Raw genomic sequence first — 21,174 nt, forward strand, 5'->3', positions numbered from 1 at the left:
TATAAATGTAGCTCAGGGTGCATTTACCTAAGGCAGGGGTGGGCAAACTACAGCCTGTGGACTGAGCTGTTTTAAGCCCGCCCGCGAGTTCCCGCTGGGGAGCGTGGTCTGGGGTTTGTCCCGCTCTGGCGTGCCAGGTGGGGGTGCCAGGTTGGGGGCCGCGCCATGCTGCACGGTCCCGCTCCGGGACACAAGGTCGGGAGCTGCACCACGCAGCTCCTGGAAGCAGCTGCATGGCCCCGCTCCAGCGCTCTAGCAGGGTCAGGGGGCGCTCCACGCGTAGGAGCCAGAGAAGGGACATACCACTGCTTGAGGTAAGCGTCACTCGGAGCCTGCACCCCTGAGCCCCTGTCCCAGCCCTGGTCCCCCTCCCACTCTCCAAACCCCTCGATCCCAGCACGGAGCACCCTCCTGCACCCCAAACCTCTCATCCCCACCCCCACCCCAGAGCCCTCACCCCCTCCCACACCCCAACCCCAATTTTGTGAGCATTCATGGCCCGCAATACAATTTCTATTCCCCGGTGTGGCGCCCTCAGGCCAAAAAGTTTGCCCACCCCGACCTAAGGGCTTCATATTAGAATCATCATATAATGGTATCTTGACTCCACTATACTGTAAAGCCAGATTCCACTCGTTTTATTTACAATAATCTATGTAGGTTATTAGTTTGCACGTGGACCCACAGCACATTTGGCACATGATTTTTTTACCCACCTCCTTACCAGTGCTCACATTCAGTAATGTGAACTTCTGTTTTACTTTAGTCTTAACTGCACCTACAAGATATCTAATGCTGAATATGGATTCATCAGATATGCTCTCCTCTTTGTATTCTGCCACGTGTCTTATTTTGCTGCTTTTGCTGCCTGCAAGCTTTGCAAAAATATGTTTTTCCTTTTATTTTCTAAAGATCTCTTCAGAAGGTGGACACTTCTGGCTGGCCCCAGAATGCCTGCTAGCACAATAGCAGCAGCAGACAGTCTGCATGTTGTGCTCTCTCTGTATTGTTGTAGTTGTTTATAATTCTCGGCCTTTCTTGTTCAGTTGAGTTTTTTCCCTATAAAGTTTACCTCAGTATGGCCTGTATTTAATTCTGTCAGCTGCATCTGTGCAATTTCACTATTCTGTACATAGCTCATAACATATCTAGTTTAAGATCTTTTAACATCTTAGCTCTGGTACCTATATCTGTGACGCCCAGGCTATAGAAACTTATTTATGCAAAGTCCCAAATTCTCATCTGGCTGTGCCCTGTCTCAGTTTCGTGACCTATTGAACTGAGATCTAAGTGCCTGTCTTCTGTATTAAATCTTTAAATATAACAGTCCTGAGTGGCTGAAAATGCTTCTACAGAGCATCAAGGGTCTATCATCCTGCTTTTCTGCATCAGTCAGTGTGAGATGCTGGGAACTCAGGCAGCAGTCTTTTTCTCTCACTCAATGAAAAGAAGCTATCCTTATTTCAGGATCTTTCTTTTCTAGTTCAGCTGCAATTTTTTGTAATCTTCTGATTAAAAAAAAAAACCTATCAGGATAACAGCAATCTCCCTTTAACCCATAGGCAATAGGACTGGCAAATTGCTAACAGCCATTCTACTTAATCTTTCTGAACAATCGATCTTTCTTCTTTCAACAACAGCTTCTCTGTGCCTTTGCTAGATCTTCAGGTTTGAATCTGATTAATATTTATTCACTGCTTGTGTGATTTACTGGCCTAAAAGCACTAAAATCCCACACAACACTCCTGACCCTGTGGTTCAACCAAGACTTTTCAAATAAAATCTTTACGAAGCACAGAGTCATAACATAATACTGTAATCTGCAATGGCCATAGGTTGGCTCCTCATATTAGAGCTTAGTACACTATCCTTATAACATTGAGCGTCCTTATTGCCTTGCCCAAGGCAGAATACTGGGGAAGAGGTAGCCTGTTGCCTCTAGAAGATGATGGAAAGGTGAGCATAGGTTACTAGGCGCCTTTCCCCAGATGAAATCAGTGGAAGGGAATGGACAATCTGTTGGGACAATCGAGGTGTGAAGGGAGGAGTTGTGGGGATGGGGAGGGTACCTACATATTCATCCCTTCCCTTGAATCAAGGAAAGGAGCAAAGAGTCTTCACCCCCACTCCACTTTAGGATGGAGGCATAGAAAGGAAATCTTCACCCCTTCCCTCTTCTCTCTCCCACTCTTCTTGCACAATTAGGAAGAGGCAGAGTGCCCCGCTTGAGCTAGGAGCAGTGCTCCAGGTTCAGGGCTGCTGCTGGCAGCAGCAGACAGGAACTAGCAAAACAATATGAACACAAACCTCAAAAGGTTCACTGCCCATTCCTTACTTTGAAGCCACAATATTTGAAATTAGAGGAAACTCATGCACCCATCCCTAATTATCAGCTCCCTTTTTATACAATGAGAAGTGGAGGAAGACAGGGTTAACTGATTTTCCAAGACCATGGAAGGCATTAGTGTCAGAGCCAGAATTAGAGCTGCTGGCTCTTCTCAGGTCATATCTCACTAAGCTAGCATCCCTTTCTGCAATGTATTGAGTACATGTGAGCACTAAACCACAAATGTACTTCCAGTGAGAAGTTGTACTTCAGGAAACAAGGAAAACTATGGAAACTAAGATGATATATCAGTATACTATAATTTTAATGGCTGTATTAAAAAAAAGCTTCCTTTTCTCTCACTGAATAGTGATAAGCCATTTTATATCAATCGAGTTACAACATATCTGCCAATTGGAGAAAGTCAAGGTAGGTGAGGTAGTATCTTTGATTGGACCAATCTCTATTGGTGGAAGGTCCATAAAAGATATTACCTCAATTATCTTGTCCGTCTCTTATCCTGGGACCAACATGGCTACAACAACACTGCAAACAATTGGACAAAGTGCAAAACACGCTACATGATTTTAATAAATCCTTCAAAAGCTTCTATCTCTAGACAGCCAATGTAAGGTGGAATTAGCAATAGATACTCAGCTCAGTGCTAGACCTCTGCTCAGTGTAATGGGGGAGATGGAAGGGGGATATGTCACTCTGCAACTATTGAGGGTCTGGTTCAATCACAGTGTAACCTAAAGCAACCTCTATAGTGCTCTACATTATGCCAACTTGTAACAGCCTCCCCAGGGGCCATTATTCTGACCAGGGTTCAATAAAGTGCACTCCAATCCCATTCTTGGCACAGATGGGAGGGTATGGTGTAGAGACAGCTTTATGCCAGCCAGGGATTCCCGCACAACAAAGGAATCACCAAGTGCCCATTTAGAGTGGACCAGAATCCCTGCTTCTTAAGACCACAAACAAAAATGTCGTCACTAAAAATCAAAATTCAGGATATGATGTGATCACTTAAGATACTTCTGTCATACAAAAGCCCAAACTAACAAACTAAGCTTTGGGACTGTCACTTACACTGGCTTTACGCTAGGGTAACTCTGTTGGCTTTAATGGAGTTATTATTGATTTACACTAGGCCTACTGTCAATAACCAAGCACTATGGCCCTGATCCAGCTCCCATTAAAGTACATGGAAACACTCCCACTGATTTAAGTGTAGGCGAGATCAGGTCCAACAGTGTGAATTAATATGCTCAAAATCTACAGCACTACCTACAGTTATCAAAATGAGCCTTCATCGGTAAGACAGTCTTACCAAAACAAAAAACTTAGTGACCAATTTTTTTGTGGATAACCATAATCAAGGCTTGAAAAATCCATTTACCCACTTGTCAGAACCAATAAGGGGACCTACATCATCAATTTCTGCAGGATTTTGGCTTTTCTTTTAAAAACAAAAATGTCTACCCCTTATGTTTAGGAAGACAGTCTTCAACCACAAATCAAATGTTCTGCAGTGTCATCTTCCTGACACCTCAGCTGCTGCTCATTGCTTTCCCAAGCCAGAGAAGAATGAAATTAGTAACATTCTGGTTAGTTTCACTGCAGCTATTCAAATAACTATGGGTGAGGGTACAATTGTCAAAACTCATGTCAATTTCATGCTTGTAAAGGTAAGAAAAAAATACCACCAACAGCACAGGCAGTTATTGGAGTTATTCACAGGAAAGGAGGATGAAAAAATGGAGCCTAGGAAAGAGGTTGCTTAGGAAAAACCTCTTCCTCTCCCACCTTATGTCTGCCAGGAGGCCATGCAGTGAGAGAAGTGACAGAAAACTCCTTCTTCCTTTGGGGAAGTAAAGAAGACTGGAGCTTCAAGTTAATCAACTACCTACTAGTCAGAGACTGGAATAAAAGATGAAAACCCTAAGCAAGGTTCACAGACAGCACACTGGTAGAAATCTCTCCATCTGACCAGGAACTGGGAGTAGCAGGGAGCTGGGCTTCCCTCCAATATTTTGCCTCTGGCCCCTCCCTCATCCATCTAGCACATCTACCCCTCACTAATTGATCTAGTCATCTGGTGTTTGATTAGTTTTTCTAGCCATGGCCAGGACTAAGACACCAACTGGACAATGAAAATAAGCAGATATTTCAAGGACCACTTGTTATATTCTACTACCAATCACCCAAACAAAGCAAAAGACACAAGAGCTAACTTCCAGCACCCCCAAGGAACCATTAAATCACAAAAACCCCAACCCATAAAACAGATGTTCTACAGCCCTTTCCAGTGTATTGTCTGAACTTCATTTCACAACCCCCTGCCCATTATTTCATCTCCATTGATCATCTCTTTTCTCAAGTCAACATTGAGTATCACTTCTCTGCAGATAAAATCCAAAACTTATACCACCTTTCCTCTTTTATCCCTAAATTAACTTGCAGCCTGCCTAAATCTCATCCTCTAGTTTGCTTTTTCTCATAACTTCTTTCATCTCCACTCATTCAAAATGGATAGATCAACTGGTAACAAAAGCACCCTAAAGCAAATCCCTCCATCTCTACTGCTCCCCTCAGTTCAACTCAGTCAATTGACAATATTGTCAGGATCTTCCTGGTTTGCAAATCTGCCCACAAAAACCTCTGAAACACTATCCATATTAGACATCAGTTCTTATATATGACCTTATTGTGTCTTATCTAGACTCTTGTAATTCTTCTGTTCCCTTGGGTAAAATGCCTGTTGAAGTCAATTGCAAGACTCACACTGATTTTAAAGAGCCAAGATTTAGCGTTCTGTACATTCTTTCTAAAGCCCAACTCTCAAATCTTCAATTACCCCAAAATTCAGCTCCTTGTCCCTTTACTTCTATCTGGAGGTGGTAATATCCCATGTTCAGAACCCTGTAATGGTTTCTTGTCCATTTCAGATTGTTTATGGATCTGTTCTTCCATAAGATTTGCAATGAGCAACTTCGAGCCAAAATAGACATAGCACAGCTCCTACCGACCCAATCAGAAGAAGGCTCCCTTTCAGCTCACTTGGCAGTAACACTGTCTACAAAACCAAAATCCTAACTATCTTGGCTGCCATAATCTACAGGTTGCACATGCAACAAGTTCTGCTACTGGAAAAGGAATCTGCTAACTGGTTACTTTAAGTATCTTAATAGTGTAACCAGATATCAGACCACAATACTTTTCACAATCCTTTTGAATTTATCTTGTCCTGTTCTTCTGTCTATTTCCTGTACTCCATACTATTAGATTTCTTTCAGCCACTTCCCATTGGCTCTCCCCAATAAATAGTAAATTCTCATCCCTTGCTGTCCTTGGCATAGATTTTTCTCCCTCACTTTCCATGCTTTTTTTTTTTGGTTGGATTGATTCCTTCACTCTCCAAATCCATGTTAACAACTATCACTTCTCCCTTACCTGTGACTTTTAAATCTCCCTAATAAAAAGACAGCCAAATCCTACTCCTTGGACTTCCCAATTTTCCTTTCCTTAATCATTATCCTTAAAACTTAACCCTCAAATCTCTCTTCCCCTGTGCTCTATAAAATCTACATATGCTACCTACAAGATAACCTGTATGCTTTGTTTCACATGTAGAGATTACATATGTTCTGTTATACTTTTCAAGAATGGTGCCATAACTCTTTTGAATGGTATTATGTACATTCTGAATCGCATAGTTCTGTGCTATCCACGAGGTAACAAGGGATGTAGAATCAAAGTCATACACCTGTAGACCCAGCGATCTGGGAACCTGATGAAAATGGTACCAAATTTTCAGAGCGGCGGGTGGGGGGGTATGGAATGGAACAGAACAGACTACTCACGTGAATGCCCAAGGACACTCTCATGAACCCTCTGACATAAAAAAACCATTTGGAGAACCTTTTGTAAGGAGTAACCAGAAACTTAAAAGTGCCAGACCTAAAGAGAACTTTACACAGCCATGAAACTCTTCTTGCATACCACTCTTCAGAACACATAAATATGTAATAAACCAGGGATAGGCAACCTATGGCACCCGTGCCGAAGGCGGCACACAAGCTGATTTTCAGTGCCACTCACACTGCCCGGGTCCTGGCCACTGGTCCGGGGTTGGGGGCTCTGCATTTTAATTTAATTTTAAATAAAGCTTCTTAAACATTTTAAAAACCTTATTTACTTTACATACAACAATAGTTTAGTTATATATTATAGACTTATAGAAAGAAACCTTCTAAAAACGTTAAAATGTATTACTGGCACACAAAACCTTAAATTAGAGTGAATAAATGAAGACTCGGCACACCACTTCTGAAAGGTTGCCGACCCTGTAATAAACCATGCTCTGGGATCTCTATTTGATAGAGCAAAATGACATCTAGTAGCCAAAACATGTGTAGTAATCTCCATGAATGTTTTAGCATACATCCACTGCCAGCTTTTTCCTGTTTAAAGCTTGGCAGCAAGCAGAATGAGACTAGGAATCAACTACCAGACCTGTTCATGCGCTCATTAATGCTCACTTGTTCCCTCAAATACACATTCCCCAGTTAATATATTCCTATAGTCTTCCTTTTCTTTATTTGCATACTGCACATCTGCATACCTAAATAATACTTAAATGAAGGGAATCAGCATTATGCACTCCTTTGATTTATAGATCTATTTATGCATTTTCCAATTGTCCATTATTTATATGCTCTGTATTTTGTCCCCTCCCTATCTGCACACCTGATCAGCAATGTATGTATTATTAATATAAGGCCATAGGTGTACACATGGCACTTTACTGACATATAAGAAGACAAAAGCTTCTTATTGCTTTCCTTATTTATTCAATGGAAGGTTTGGGTCTGCAAGGAATGCAGGGTCAGGCCCTAAATTAGCCATCTGGCATGGCAAATAAAACAAGGGGCAGAAGAGAATCCTTCTCCATACATCTTACTATATTGCCTGTTTCTGTACTTGAACAATATGGTAATGCTCAAACTTCTGAGGTCCAAATGTGAAGATACAAAAAAGAAAAAAAGACCCAGAATAAGGGACACAAAAACAATAGAGCAGGAAACTCTATTGGATTCACTTATTTTATATAAATGGCAATTTGGAGCCAAATTTTCCAAAGAGTGAGTGCAATTTGCACATATACATTTGCCTCTGTAATTTTGTGCCCCTAAATATGATTATTTGTGCCTCTAATTACCTGAATGTGGGAACAAAAAGGGAAGCTGGGACTCAGCCGTTTTGAAGATTTAACTATTTGTATTTCACATTTTATATAATATCAGTGTTGTGTTCCAGATTTTTTGATGTAAATAAATGTGCACTATTCCAGATTAAGTTATAACATAAAGGATGTCCCTCTTAACAAGAAACTGAGAGGTATGTTTGAAACTTTCAGTACAATGATACAGTATGTGTGAACTGATTTTATTATACTAACAATTGGGTGAGTGTTACTGTCCTTTGATCTGATGGGGTGAAAAAGATCTGAAGTGCAGCTCTATTTTTGTGAATTTCTTGCATGAGATGAAGAGGTCTTCTGTATATGTTAAGTCTTGTGTTCTAAACTTTTAATTGGTGTAATTAAAAGTGCACCCCGAAAAACTGCTTGCAAAACAGTATTGTTTATTTTTAAGCACTCGGTTTGTGATGCATTGGATAACAACTCACACTTTATAAGGCTAAATACCAAGAAATGTGTGTACACCTATGGCAGGGTGTACAGCAGAAAAAGAGTACCTTAACTCTTATTTCTTACTGTAGTATCTGTGCCTAGATGCAGCAGCAGAGTATTTTCTAAATGTGACTGGATCCAGCAAGAACCAGATGTTTCCTCACTCCAAGTGTCTGGATCCAATAATTTCCTCATGGTCTGTTTTTGGATCCAGACAGTTCCAGGTGTTTTCTAACTAAACATCTGTGGATTCAACAGAGTCCCCATGTTTTCTAACTGACTGGGCATAGATCAAGGAAGATTTGTACGATTTTGTGTTAAATTTGCTTGGATTCAAGATTTTACTTCTCCCCCTTTCCAATTTTAATTTTATTATGAACTAGAGAAAGGAGGAAGTAATTTTATTGTGTGTGTGTATATATATATGTACACATGTATATATGTGTGTATATATATATATACATATACACACACACACACAATTTAGGAAATCAGTGTTTTCCCCCATATAGGCCGTGCATTGACAGGAATGATTCCCTTTACCGAGATATGTAAAATCTAGATCTCTGAGCACAAGTAAGTCCTGATAGATTCCGTACATCAGCCCTCGAATGCCCTCAGTGTTTTCCCCGTCCATGCACAACCTGATTTTTAACAGGACTAGTCTGGTTTATTTTTCTCTCTCCAAGCTGCCTGCTACAAATCGTAGCGGCAGCAAGACGACATGCAGGCATTTAGGGGCACAAAGGGCGACCCTTTTGCCACCTCCTCCTCCTTCCTCGTAACCTGTCCCTCCGGAAGGTGTCCAAAATGGGGGCTAGAAATTCCCCCCACTCCCACCTTGGCAATAGCAGCAGCTGTGTCCTCCTAGTCCCGTGGGACACACAATCTGCTTGTTCCGGGAGATCTGATTTTCAGGGACTGAGCTCAAAGTTCATGCTCTGAAACGGCACAAATGGAATGAGGCGCCTGGAGGTGGGGAAAGCTGTGGGAGGGCTAGATGCTCTGATATCTTGGACAGAGCGGATACTCCTTGCCTCCAAGCGATCTCCTCCTCCCTCCCCCTTCACAAACACGTCCCTAGCGGCAGAAGGCTCCGATCCGCAGCAGAGCCACTTCCACCCAGCGTCAGCAGGACAAGGGTAATTCCTTAGATGCATTTAATTTCCGTGACAAACGTGTTCCCCTGAACTCCCCCCCCCCCCCCCGCCCAGTACAGCTCTTGCGGGGGGGCGGGCAGGATTCCAAGCTTAGCCGGAAATTTACCTGGCTGAACGAGCGCGTATTTTGGCTTTATCGCTGTGTGCATGTTATCATCAGTCCACCCCCATGAACTGGTCTTTATTCTGCATTCATAACAATCACAAATAACAACCGGGGCACCTTTTCTAAGCACCGATTTTCATTGCATTTTAAAACCCCAGCTCCCGTTCCTTTACCTGGTTGGATCACGCCTAGACAGTAATATTCCCCCAACCCTCCCAAGCCCTAGGACAAAGACGAGGAATCTGCGGGTGGGGAGCTGGATGTTTGTTTTCCCCTCCTCTCTCAATCCTGCTGCTAGAGCCACTGTCTGAACGCAGGAAGTTTCAAACGTCTCCTGGCTGGGTGTTTTGCATGCTCCCACTTCGTGAGCAGTTGTCTGAGAAATGCCCACGGCGCTGCACAGAGAACATCCCCCGCCTCACTCGCACAATCCTTCCCCAAAAGTGTCTGCAGTGAGAAACTTCTGTCTCCCGCTGTTGTTGTGCATTGCACACTCGCGTCATCCCCCAGAGCACCGGCACCCGGGACACACACACACAATTAAAACATGCGTGTTACACCTGGCCTAAAATAACCCCATGCACGCAGCCACACAAAACAAACACAAGGGGAGAAACAGCCCCCTGCCACCACAATCCACCGGCAGGATTCAGCCACAGACAGATCCCTGCTGACTCGAACAGGACTCTCCACACACTCCGCACTCGGGGAACGGCTCCGAGGAATCTAGACTGAAGGGCAAACTTCTGTCTGCCCCTTCCATTGCCCTGCGCTCCCTTGCTTAACTTTTTGTGCCAGCCGAGACTAAGCAGCAGCAGCAGATCTGGGAGAAGGTCCTGCCTGCGGCATCTGCAACGTTACCATCTGTTAGAAAGTAGTGCATGTAGTTTGAAGGAGGGTTACCTGTCCTATATTGACGTATCCGTATTTGCTAGCTATCCTGCTGGCTTCCTGATGCCCCCCAGTTATCCTCACAGCCCAGTGGTTGGTGTACATTCGAGTCCTGCAGGCGGGTAGCAGGAACCCCAGCAAGAGGGTGAGCAGGCAGAGACGGTCCCCTCCTCCTCCGCCTCCCCAGCAGCAGCGACTCTTCCAGCCCATCTTCTCCTCCTGTGCAAACAAGCCCCACGAAACTTCTCCTTCCTTCTTCCGAGGCTCCTCTCTCACCTCCAGGCGACACCAGCAGCAGCAGCAAGTCTTCCAAAGTTACCCCGAAGAGGCAACTAGAAATAGCTTAGAATATTGCATTGAACTTTCTTTGGGTTTAAATTATTAGAGGTTATGTATAATTATTATCATCAGCAACTGTTGTTATTATTAATCTCCCTCCTCTCTCCAGGGATTAAGTAACTTGCTAGGAAAGCTTCTCTCACAGTTCCTGAGCTTCAGGCTTCTCCCTCTTTCCCCTGCTACATGGAAAGTCTTCTCTCTGTAGGGAGGGAGATGTCCTTTGCTTTTCCTTCTTTCTCAGATTTCCCCCCTCTACTTATCTGCTCTCTCTTTCTTTATTTTCTTCTTCTCCTTCTCTTTCTCCCTCCCTCCCCTTGCCCAGAGTACAGCAGCAGCAGCAGGCAGTGTTGAGTGTTGGCAGCTGAGCTCCTCAGTTCAGTCAGCCTGTGTAACCTCCCTCCCTCCCTCCCTCTGAGTAGTGAGTGCGGAGTGTGAGTGGAAATGGCAGCAGCGCCTTCTCTGCATAAGTCACTGTGCACCCCCCTTCTCTCCTCCAGTTCCCTCCCGGCTGATACCGGAGCCAGCCCGGTCCTAGCGCCTTCCTTTTCCCTTTACAAATACAAAAGCCTTAAACAAACAGCGCGAGGTGATCCCACACGTGAAAACACACAGCCAACAACGGATGTGGATTTGATTCAATTCACTATTTATTTCAGGGCACAGAACCTCGTAACGTACATGGTATCATCACCGGGCGTGCAACCACATCCTAGAGATCCAGCACACATGCACGGACATTCTAAACCCAACTCCAAAACCATGCATCAGAAGTTTATAGTGTACATTTTTATACATTGCAATAATAATAAAAGAAAGTCAGCTCAACACCAGCACAGAAAAACAGACACCTAGAATTGCACATAAAAAACCTGTCACATGAATAAAATCCACCCTCTCATTTCTTTATCAGCCAGGATAAAACATTTCAAATACCTGTCAGTTACATATAAACATAATTCTTTTCAATTATAAGTTCTTTGGGTCAGGGACTGTCACTGGCTATGTGTTTGTATGATGCCTAGCACAATGAGGCCCCAACCTGACTGAAATGGAGATGCTATTGCAATATAAAATGTTAGTCATAACTAAAAATTAGCTCTAATTATGCCACACCTCATAATATCCTGTTAGGGATGAGTTGCAGGATTGTCTTTGTAGTCCTTGACATATTAATTATTTTGAAAATATTATTTCATAGTAACACTGAAAAATAAAAATCCACACACATCAACTATATTTTAAAACATGATAGTATAAATATTAGATATTTTATGTAGGAGCACTGGATACTGTAGCAACAGATGCTTTTGAAATGTATGTAATAAATATGTAATGTCTTTGAAGAGTATCTAAGAATATCTAATATTGCATTATATCATCACCAATTATACAAAGAGGCTTAGTCTTAGAGAAGGATAGGGTAGTGGTTTGAGCCCAGAACTGAGTATGCGGACCTAATGAGTTCTAATGGTAGCTCTTAATAAGTATATGAATAGTAATGTTGTCTTCAATGGCATTACTCACATGCTTTAAGTTAAGCATGTGCCAAAGTGTTTTCTTGAAGCAAATCCTCATATTTGCTGCCAGCCAATGATAGCTCCCTTGTTGTGACCTTGAACAAGTCACTTAACTTAGCCTTGGTTTATCTGTAAAATGGGGCTATATAAACCAATGTATCTACCTCCCAGGGGAGTTGGGAGGATTCATTAGTCTTTGTAAAGCTATTGAAAATTAAAAACACTATATAAATTCAAAGTATTATTTTTTATCAGACTCTAAAGAACATTACAGAAACAGGCGTTAATATTCCCATTCCTACAGGAAACAGACATGAGAGATTAAATGCTTTTCAAAGGGTCACATAGCAAGTGGGCAGTATTTTGATCCCAGTTCTCTGCTCTAAACACTAAATATGCTGTCTCCCTAATTAAATGTAAATTAGCAACAACAAAAAAATTTATACAATCTATATTAAAATATTCTATGCACCCAATCCACTTATTTTTTCTATAAGCTTGTTATATTCTATTACTAGCCAGCCTGCCACCATATTCTGTCATTAACTTTAAGGGGAAAAATCGGGAAAATCCACTCTCTACTCCCCCATTGAATTATATGTTCCTTGTCTCTAAAATTTCACTTGCCAGGAAATTTTCTCTTCCCTGTACATTTTTCTGTAGTTCACATTATCATTTGCTAATCATATTACAACACACTATTTACCTCTGTCCTCAGTTCCAAGACTGCCATGGGTTTACCTCCTCTAAAAATGTCACAAATAATGATTCACTCTTTGGCAAACAATGGGCCCGATCCTGGTTCCAGTGAAATCAGTAGCAGAACTCTCATTGACTCCAAAAGAAGCAGGATTGGGCCCAGAAGGGGCTGTCATGTTGCTGATATTCATAAATCCACATTAATCGAATATGACATTAAATCTCCTCCAGCAATTAGCCCTCCTTATTGATTACTTCAGTGATAATTACACAAGTCAGCTCTCTTTCACAGCATTCTACATCTGGAATGTTTAAAGTATATTTAATCATAAATGATCTCCCTACTGAAGTGTATAGCAATCAATGTCCTGCAAAACCTAGCTCTCTTGCTGTTAATGTTTTTTTTAAACTAGAAGGAATGGAAAAAATTGTTCACTGGTCATTTCTCAATGGACTCCACTTTTTTCTTCACTAATTTGTTTCCAGATATGCGTGTGTCTTTTTTTTTGACAAACATAACGTGCAAGGTATTGACCATAAATGAGAATTTATAAGTTAATGGGGAACGGGTTCAAAAATGTTTAGCACTTATATCAATAAAAAAAAGTTGGTGATGCAATAGAACATTCTTCCACAGATAGACAACAGTACCATAAAGGGATAAGGAATATAAGGCTATATTCTGAAAACCAGTTCTTGATAAATAACACGTCATCACCAGCCCCTAGAGACATATCTAAGGGTATGTCTTCACTGCGGAGTTAACTCAGATGATCAGGCTGAACAAGTGACCATCCAGGATGGCCTAGCTTGGATATGAGCAGCCTTACTGCAAAGCCATACTTGAGCATATCCACTCTAGTGCATCCACACTGATGCTTCTTCACTTGTGGGGTACTAGGACTTCCAGGGTCATATCCCAAGTTTCTTAGACCTTCAGTAAGCTGAGCCACTCTATTGTGGGAGAACCCTTCTGCCTTTCTGGGCAGCTGTGTGAAGGCACTGAAGAACTATCAGTACTCAAGTTGCTTAGCATCTAATCTCATTGCAAAGTGGGCAGGTTACTATCCCCTGGGTAAGCAGCACTTGGGCTTTATTTGATACTCCAGGATGGGGCAAGTAGCCTAGGTGTAAAGCACCATGGCATTCGGGTGACAGGTTTTTTTGTGTGGACAGGAGCTGGGTTAAGGGCAGCACCTAAGAGTCCAAGTTGACTGCAGTGAAAACAAGTTCTAAGGCTGTTTAAATGTTCAGGATCATGTAAGTCTCTATCACCCACTCCACCACAACTTGATCTTTCTACCTCAGTTCTCTTCCCTGTTCCTACTACTTCTACCACCCAACCAATTCTGATCATTTCTCCATATTAAATGCAAACTTCCACCTGAATCCAGCTCTTTCCCTATTGTTATTAATACCTAAACCCTTTTCCATTGTTACTCTCCATTGATAATGATTATGATGGGTGTACTACCTATACTGGCTCTGAGAGGTTAAATTAAGCCCAATTAACCTCTAGGCAGCACCTGGAGGAGGAGACAGGGAGCAGGAATTGATTAATCCAGACACAAGGCTCAGCTGGGCAGACACAGATGGGGACTATATAAACCAGGAATCTGGCAACAAAAGGGGTGGGAGGGAAGGAGTCTTCAGCTGCTTCCTGGGTGGGTGTGGCTTGAGGAAAGTAGCCTATAGTTACTCTGTGGGAGGAAGGACTGTGGCTTGGTAAACCCAGAGAGGTGGGCAAGGCTTGGGGGAAAAACAGCAAGGTCTGGGGTAGGACAAACTTTCTCTGCTGATGAAATGGCCCCTGACCTGGAACCCCCTGCCAGCTGCTGATTAAGTGGTACTGGTGGGGCAGTGAATAGGAAGACTTCCTGAGGTAACAAAGTCCTTCTTGACAAATGGGCTCAGGAAGGGTGTGGGGGAGACTTGTATGGTGACCTGGCCAGAGGACTGAGTCAGGAAGAAGAGGCTGCAGTTCTTGGAGTTTGCAGGGCAAGAGGCTCATGGAAGAGACCTTGCCAGGGGATGCTGGAGATAATTTCCAGGATGGCCAGCAGGAGGTGCCACTAGTGGTGTGTGTGTGAACCCAGGACAGTAATCCACTATCTGACCTTTATCTGTGCATCCATGGCTGTTCCTATTTGATCTACATCTCTTCTCTATTCTTGCTACTCCCTACCCCAAATTCTTTCCCGAGGCTCTAATTTCCCTTCCTCTCTTGTGAATTCCTGGGACTTAATAAGTATGGTAACCCCTCTCATGGGTCTCTGGCTGTGGTTCACTTTAAGACTCCTCCATTCAAATTTTGCATGTTCTGGAGTTGTAGAAGTGTACTTTGCATTCTGGGGTGTAATTAAGAAGGAAACCTCAGAGTGCCAATACATTTGAAGTGAGCAGCAAGCCAAAATCCTGCAAAGTAGCAATCAGATATGTTGGGCCCTGGGGATCTTCAAAAGTAGGGAGGGCTTTCATAAGGCACTGGGAGTACATGATAGTCAGGTTTTGGAATAGGTGGCCTGGAGCGTGCTGAGTGAAACAGTAGCCACTCAGGAAGAGAATGTGGTTACTCTGAATGGGTGTTAGCTCAGAGGTTTAGATAAGATTTAGCATTACCTCAGACCTTACTGTCATAGAGCTCCAAGCCAGGAGAGACCACTAGATCATCTACTCTGGTTGCCTATATATCACAGGCCAGTACCCCCACATGAAATCCAACAACTGACATTTGACCACAGTAATACACCCCATAGGAGACTAACTATTGTGTGCTATAGGGGAAAAAAATAGAAGGTACCAAGGTGCATCAATGCCTGAGGCCTCTGGAATAATAGGGAAATGATTAAGTGAGATGTGAGACCTATCCTAGCCAGTGACTGTCATCCACATCATGCTGTAGAGAAAGGTGAAAACCCCAAATTCAGCAACAGAGGAGAAAAAAATCTATTTGAAGTGTGATTGTAAAACCATAAAAACTAGAGGACTCAAGGGAAGGTGTAGTTATTACAACTGACTTTAACCTCACTGTGCTTCACTTAACCTGTCTGCAAAGTGGGGATTCTAATTGTTGATGAAGAGCACTTTGAGTCCATGATGATGGGTGAAAATTGCTACCTATAATAATGGAAAATTGCAAAGATGTATTTGATAACAGTGAGATGGCATAATCTAGTGGATAGGGCACTGGATTGGGAGTGCAGGGCCGGTGCAAAGAAGTTTCGCGCCCCAGGCGAAACTTCCACCTTGCGCGCGCCCTCCCCTCCCCGCCAGCCCTGCGACAGCTCCCCACCCCAGCTTGCCTCTGCTCCGCCTCCTCCCCGAGCATGCCGCCCCCGCTCTAATTCTCCTCCCCTCCCAGGCTTGTGGCACCAAACAGCTGATTGGTGTCACAAGCCTGGGAGGTGGGAGAAGTGGAACAGCGACGGCGTGCTCGGGGAGGGGGCGTAGCAGAAGTGAGCTGGGGTGGGGAGCCCTGCGGCAGCTCCCCACCCCCCCGGCCCGCGGAGCCGTGCGGCACCTCCCCACCCCAGCTCACCTCTGCTCCGCCTCCTCCTGAGCACACCACCCCTGCTCTAATTCTCCTCCCAGGCTTGTGGCGCCAAACAGCTGATTGGCGCCGCAAGCCTGGGAGGTGGGAGGAGTGGAGCAGCGACGGCGTGCTCGGGGGGGAACGCTGTAAAAAAAAAATTGGGGGCACCACTTTTTGGCGCCCCAAATCTTGGCGCCCTAGGCAGCCGCCTAGTTCACCTTAATGGTAGCACCGGCCCTGGTAAGGAGACCTCGATTCTGTTCCCAGCATTGCCCTTGACCTGCTGGGTTACTCTGAGCAATGCATTTAATCTCTGTGCTTCTGTTTCCCCTCTCCCCTTTTGTCTGTCATCTCAACTGAGAGCTGGGACTGTCTGTATATGTGCAATCCCCAGCAAATGGGGCCCCAAGTTTGTTTGGGTCCTCTGAGTATTAATGTAGTACATATAACAATAATTTTACTCCTCTTTTGTATGTCTCAGTATCTTTGCAATATTTCTTATAAACCTCTTAGTATTAGCCCTCTGAATATTGTTTTCATACAAACATGGAAATCTCTTAGGGCTCATTCTCATGAAAGGAAATCGTTTAGCTTTTTGAGGTAGTAAAGATGTTTTCTCTTTTTAATTCCTTACTGAATCATGGACACTTGTAAAACTAGGTTCAGAAAAATATTTGTAAGCATAATGTACACCTAATTTGTAGGTATAATAAAAGTTAATCAGAGCTAACTATGACTAACAGGGCTCCACATCCACTGTCTTTCTCTAGTAAATGAAGGGGTCGCTGCTGGAATCTACAATTCTTTCTAGAAGATAGGATACAGTAGAGTCTATCTCATGGGTACTTATATGACTCTCATCACTACAGTATCTGCTTAACAATTTAATGTATGTTTCCTCACTGTGTCCCTGTGAGGTAGGACAGTGCTATTACCCCCATTTTACAGATGAGGAACTCAGGCACAGAGAGACTAAGATACAGATCCTCAAAGGCCTGGCTGCCTCTTTAGGCACCACTGATACTTTCAAAGCCACTGCTCAGCTGCTGTCTAACCCCATAGTCACCTAAGTTCCTCAGGCACCCTACATTTCCACCAGTCTGCATTTGCAAAGTCACTTAAGCCCTAATTCCACCCCACATGGATGAGCAGCTTGGAGCCCTAGCTCAAGATGAAGACCTAAAGGCCCCAAAGTGAGATGCTCAAACTAGGCAGGGGAGTGCCTATCTCACCAATGGGCCCCATTCTCTAGGCATGCTCTGAGCATGCCTAAGACATGATACCTTTCAGATGCTACAGCAGGAGAGACAGATGTAGGCCACTGATGGGGGTGGGGTCAGAAAACCACCCATTACCAAGGCAGTCACGGGCACAGGAAGAGCGTAAAAGAGGTATTGAGCAGGAGACGCCTTTTCTGCTGCTAGGACATGTGCTACCTAACAAGTTGACCTGGCTTTGGTGTCTCCATCCAGAGGAGGGTTTATGCCAGAGGATTCCCTGTGGAGGGAGCTGCCTATCTTTGACCCCTCAGCCAATTTGCCCCAGGTCAGCTGCATAGGCACCTAAGGCCCTCTCCCCTCCCTACCCGTCTCCTGGGCATTTCATTCCTGGCTATCTTAGGGTGATTCTCCACTCAGCTCTGTGACTTATGAGAATCCCTTTTTTAGACTTGTAACTCTTGCTGTGTATTCTATGGGGAGTCTGAGCACCTAGCTTGGGGCTGAGGTTTCTATTGGTCAGCAGGCCATCTAGCAATTAGCACAGCATCACTGAACAGAGCAATACTTAAGTACCCTTGTGAATCTAGCCTGAGTGACTTAACCAAGGACATCTGTGGCAGAGCAGACCTGGGTGTCAAGTCCCAAGCTAGTGCCCTAACCACTGGACCATCTTTTATCTCACTGTGTTAACCAAAGTTTTTTATAATGAACTTATCCCCATAGTAGACTTTTGTTGGTGTGGGGAATGTGATTAAACAGAGCTATGCTATATGACTGACGTCTACACTATTCTATTTAGGGCACAATTCAGCCATGCATACTCACATTGATTAGTGCCCTACTAAATAAGTAACCACATAATCATATTATAATCCTTTTCCTTCACCTTGTTTCCTCTTCAGTGGCACTACATGCATAACAAGACGCTAAACAGCATACGTTTGAGTGGCTGACATGGGTTTTGAATCATTTTATACTTATGTACTCTAACTCTCTATACTGTGTTCATCACCATGGTTTGTCATTGATTGCTGTGGCCTCTGCATGGATTATATGTTAAAAGGCCTGACTTGACAATAAGCACAGATAAATACAGATTATCCAGTGATAAGATGCAAAAATGAAAAACAGATCCCTCAAAGATATTTCTTCTACAAGGACTTGGACTTGAGGGGCAGTTTCCTTTAGCATCTGCTATGTTTAAGTATGCTCTCTCTGTGTATACATGGGTGTACATATAGAGAACAGGTATACATGCATGCACACACACACTGCATCCCCTTATTGACCATTGGATGCTACCCACTGCAGGTATAAATATTGCCCTCCAAATGCTCTAGTCAAAGAAAAATAGAAACAAGTACTTAAAAGGATATAATCTCTGCACTCTGAGGGGAGATGGTTGAATGAGTGATTTTATTACAGGGAAGCAGAATTACAAGTAAGGAAGCTTCCTTTCTCTTAAGACATTCTCACCCTGGAAAATGAGAAACTCAAGGGGTTTTCCAAAAGGAAAGTCAATATGGTGGCAGTGAGCAACAATAATAAAGCATCAGAGGGGTAGCCGTGTTAGTCTGAATCTGTAAAACGCAACAGAGGGTCCTGTGGCACCTTTGAGACTAACAGAAGTACTGGGAGCTCCCAGTACTTCTGTTAGTCTCAAAGGTGCCACAGGACCCTCTGTTGCGAATAATAAAGCAGATGCCAACGGTGAGAATAGAGCACAATATAGCACAATGAGAATAGAGACAAAGACGTCAAGATAATGGAGCAAATAATTAAGCAATCAGTTTGCAAACATCTAGAAAACAATAAGGTGATAAGTAGCAGTCAGCATGGATTTGTCAAAAACAAATCATGTCAAACCAACCTGATCGCTTTCTTTGACAGGGTAACAAGCCTTGTGGATGGGGAGGGGGAGCGGTAGACGTGGTATATCTTGACTTTAGTAAAGCATTTGATACTTTCTCGTATGACCGTCTCATAAACAAACTAAGGAAATGCAACCTAGATGGAGCTACTATAAGGTGAGTGCAAAACTGGTTGGAAAATCATTCCCAGAGAGTAGTTATCAGTGGTTCACTTCATGCTGGAAGGGCATAATGATCAGTTCTGGGTCCGGTTCTGTTCAACAGCTTCATCAGTGATTTGGAAAATGGCATACAGAGTACATTTATAAAGTTTGTGAATGATACCAAGCTGGGAGGGGTTGCAAGTGCTCTGGAGGATAGGATTAAAATTCAAAAAGATCTGGACAAACTGGAAGTAAATAGGATGAAATTCAATAAGGACAAATGCAAAAAAGTACTCCACTTAGGAAGGAACAATCAGTTGTACACATACAAAATGGGAAATGACTGCCTAGGAAAGGGATCTGGGAGTCATGGTCCACAAGCTAAATATGAGTCAACAGTGTAACATTGTTGCAAAAACAAAAACAAAAAAATCATCATTCTGTGATGTATTAGCAGGAGTGTTGTAAGCAAGAAACTAGAAGCAATTCTTCTGCTCTACTTTGCTCTGATCAGGCCTCAATTGGAGTATTGTGTCCAGTTCTGGGCGACACATTTCAGGAAGGATGTGGACAAATTGGAGAAAGTTCAGGGAAGAGCAACAAAAATTATTAAAGATCTAGAAAACATGACCTATGAGGGAAGATTGAAAATCGGGTTTGTTTAGTCTGGAAAAGAGAAGACAGAGAGGGACCATGATAATAGTTTTCAAGTATGTAAAAGATTGTTACGAGGAGGAAGAAAAATTGTTGTTAACCTCTGAGGATAGGACAAGAAGCAATGGGCTTAAATTGCAGCAAGGGAGGTTTAAGTTGGACATTAGGAAAAACTTCCTAACTGTCAGGGTGACTAAGCACTGGAATAAATTGCCTAGGTAGGTTGTGGAATCTCCATCATTGAAGATATTTAAGAGCAGGTTAGACAAACACCTGTCAGGCATAGATTCATAGACTCTAGGACTGGAAGGGACCTCGAGAGGTCATTGAGTCCAGTCCCCTGCCCTCATGGCAGGACCAAATACTGTCTAGACCATCCCTGATAGACATTTATCTAACCTACTCTTAAATATCTCCAGGGCTAGACCAGGCATGGTCTAGATAATTGGTCTTGCCACAAGTGCAGGGGACTGGAATGGACTAGATGACCTCTCGAGGTCCCTTCTAGTTCTATGATTCTATGATTCATGAAAAAATGGGCTATCTTAAAAACAAGGGACATTCTGAAATGAAACACATACTCCTTTTGTGTGGAGGGTGAATTTGGCCTCCTATCCCTCAGAAAGGCATTCAGGAGCATGGAGAGTATGAAACAGGATTCTTTCAGAGCAGGGGTGGCCAAATGTATTGATCCGCCGAGCTGTATGTGGCAATCTTCAGAAGTTTGAGAGCTGGGGCGCACCTGCCAGTGCTTGGGGCTTCAGTCCTGTGGAAGGCACCTGATGGGGCTCGGGGCTTCAGCTCTGCTCATTCTGAAGCCCCAAGCCCTGGCAGGTATGCCCTGCTTGGCAGAAGCCCTGATATCTCCCTCCCCACTGGGCAGAAGGCCCTGCCCCACCACCCTGCTGCAGGGCAGAGGTCCTGGTGGGTGGAGAATGGGGAGGATGTGGGGGGCTCCATGAGCCACACTTTAATGGTAAAAGAGCTGTATATGGCTTGTGAGCCACAGTTTGGCCAC

At 43.6% G+C, this 21,174-nt stretch overlaps 1 protein-coding gene and 1 long non-coding RNA gene across 4 annotated transcripts in view; one reads left to right on the forward strand and one right to left on the reverse strand.

Moving 5' to 3' along the window:
- The window catches only part of PCSK5 (proprotein convertase subtilisin/kexin type 5), a 295,959-nt gene extending 285,072 nt beyond the window's left edge, over positions 1-10,887 (reverse strand). For both annotated transcript variants that reach the window (XM_054032645.1, XM_054032646.1), the window contains exon 1: positions 10,194-10,887. In XM_054032645.1, the coding sequence (XP_053888620.1) occupies positions 10,194-10,391 (198 nt within the window). In that variant the 5' untranslated portion in view covers positions 10,392-10,887. The remainder of the gene's footprint in view (positions 1-10,193) is intronic.
- The window catches only part of LOC128839566 (uncharacterized), a 147,786-nt gene continuing 135,697 nt past the window's right edge, over positions 9,086-21,174 (forward strand). For both annotated transcript variants that reach the window (XR_008445477.1, XR_008445476.1), the window contains exon 1: positions 9,086-9,166. This is a non-coding gene — a long non-coding RNA (uncharacterized LOC128839566). The remainder of the gene's footprint in view (positions 9,167-21,174) is intronic.

The sequence above is a fragment of the Malaclemys terrapin genome, chromosome 6 (assembly GCF_027887155.1).
Source record: "Malaclemys terrapin pileata isolate rMalTer1 chromosome 6, rMalTer1.hap1, whole genome shotgun sequence".
Classification (NCBI taxonomy): domain Eukaryota; kingdom Metazoa; phylum Chordata; order Testudines; family Emydidae; genus Malaclemys; species Malaclemys terrapin.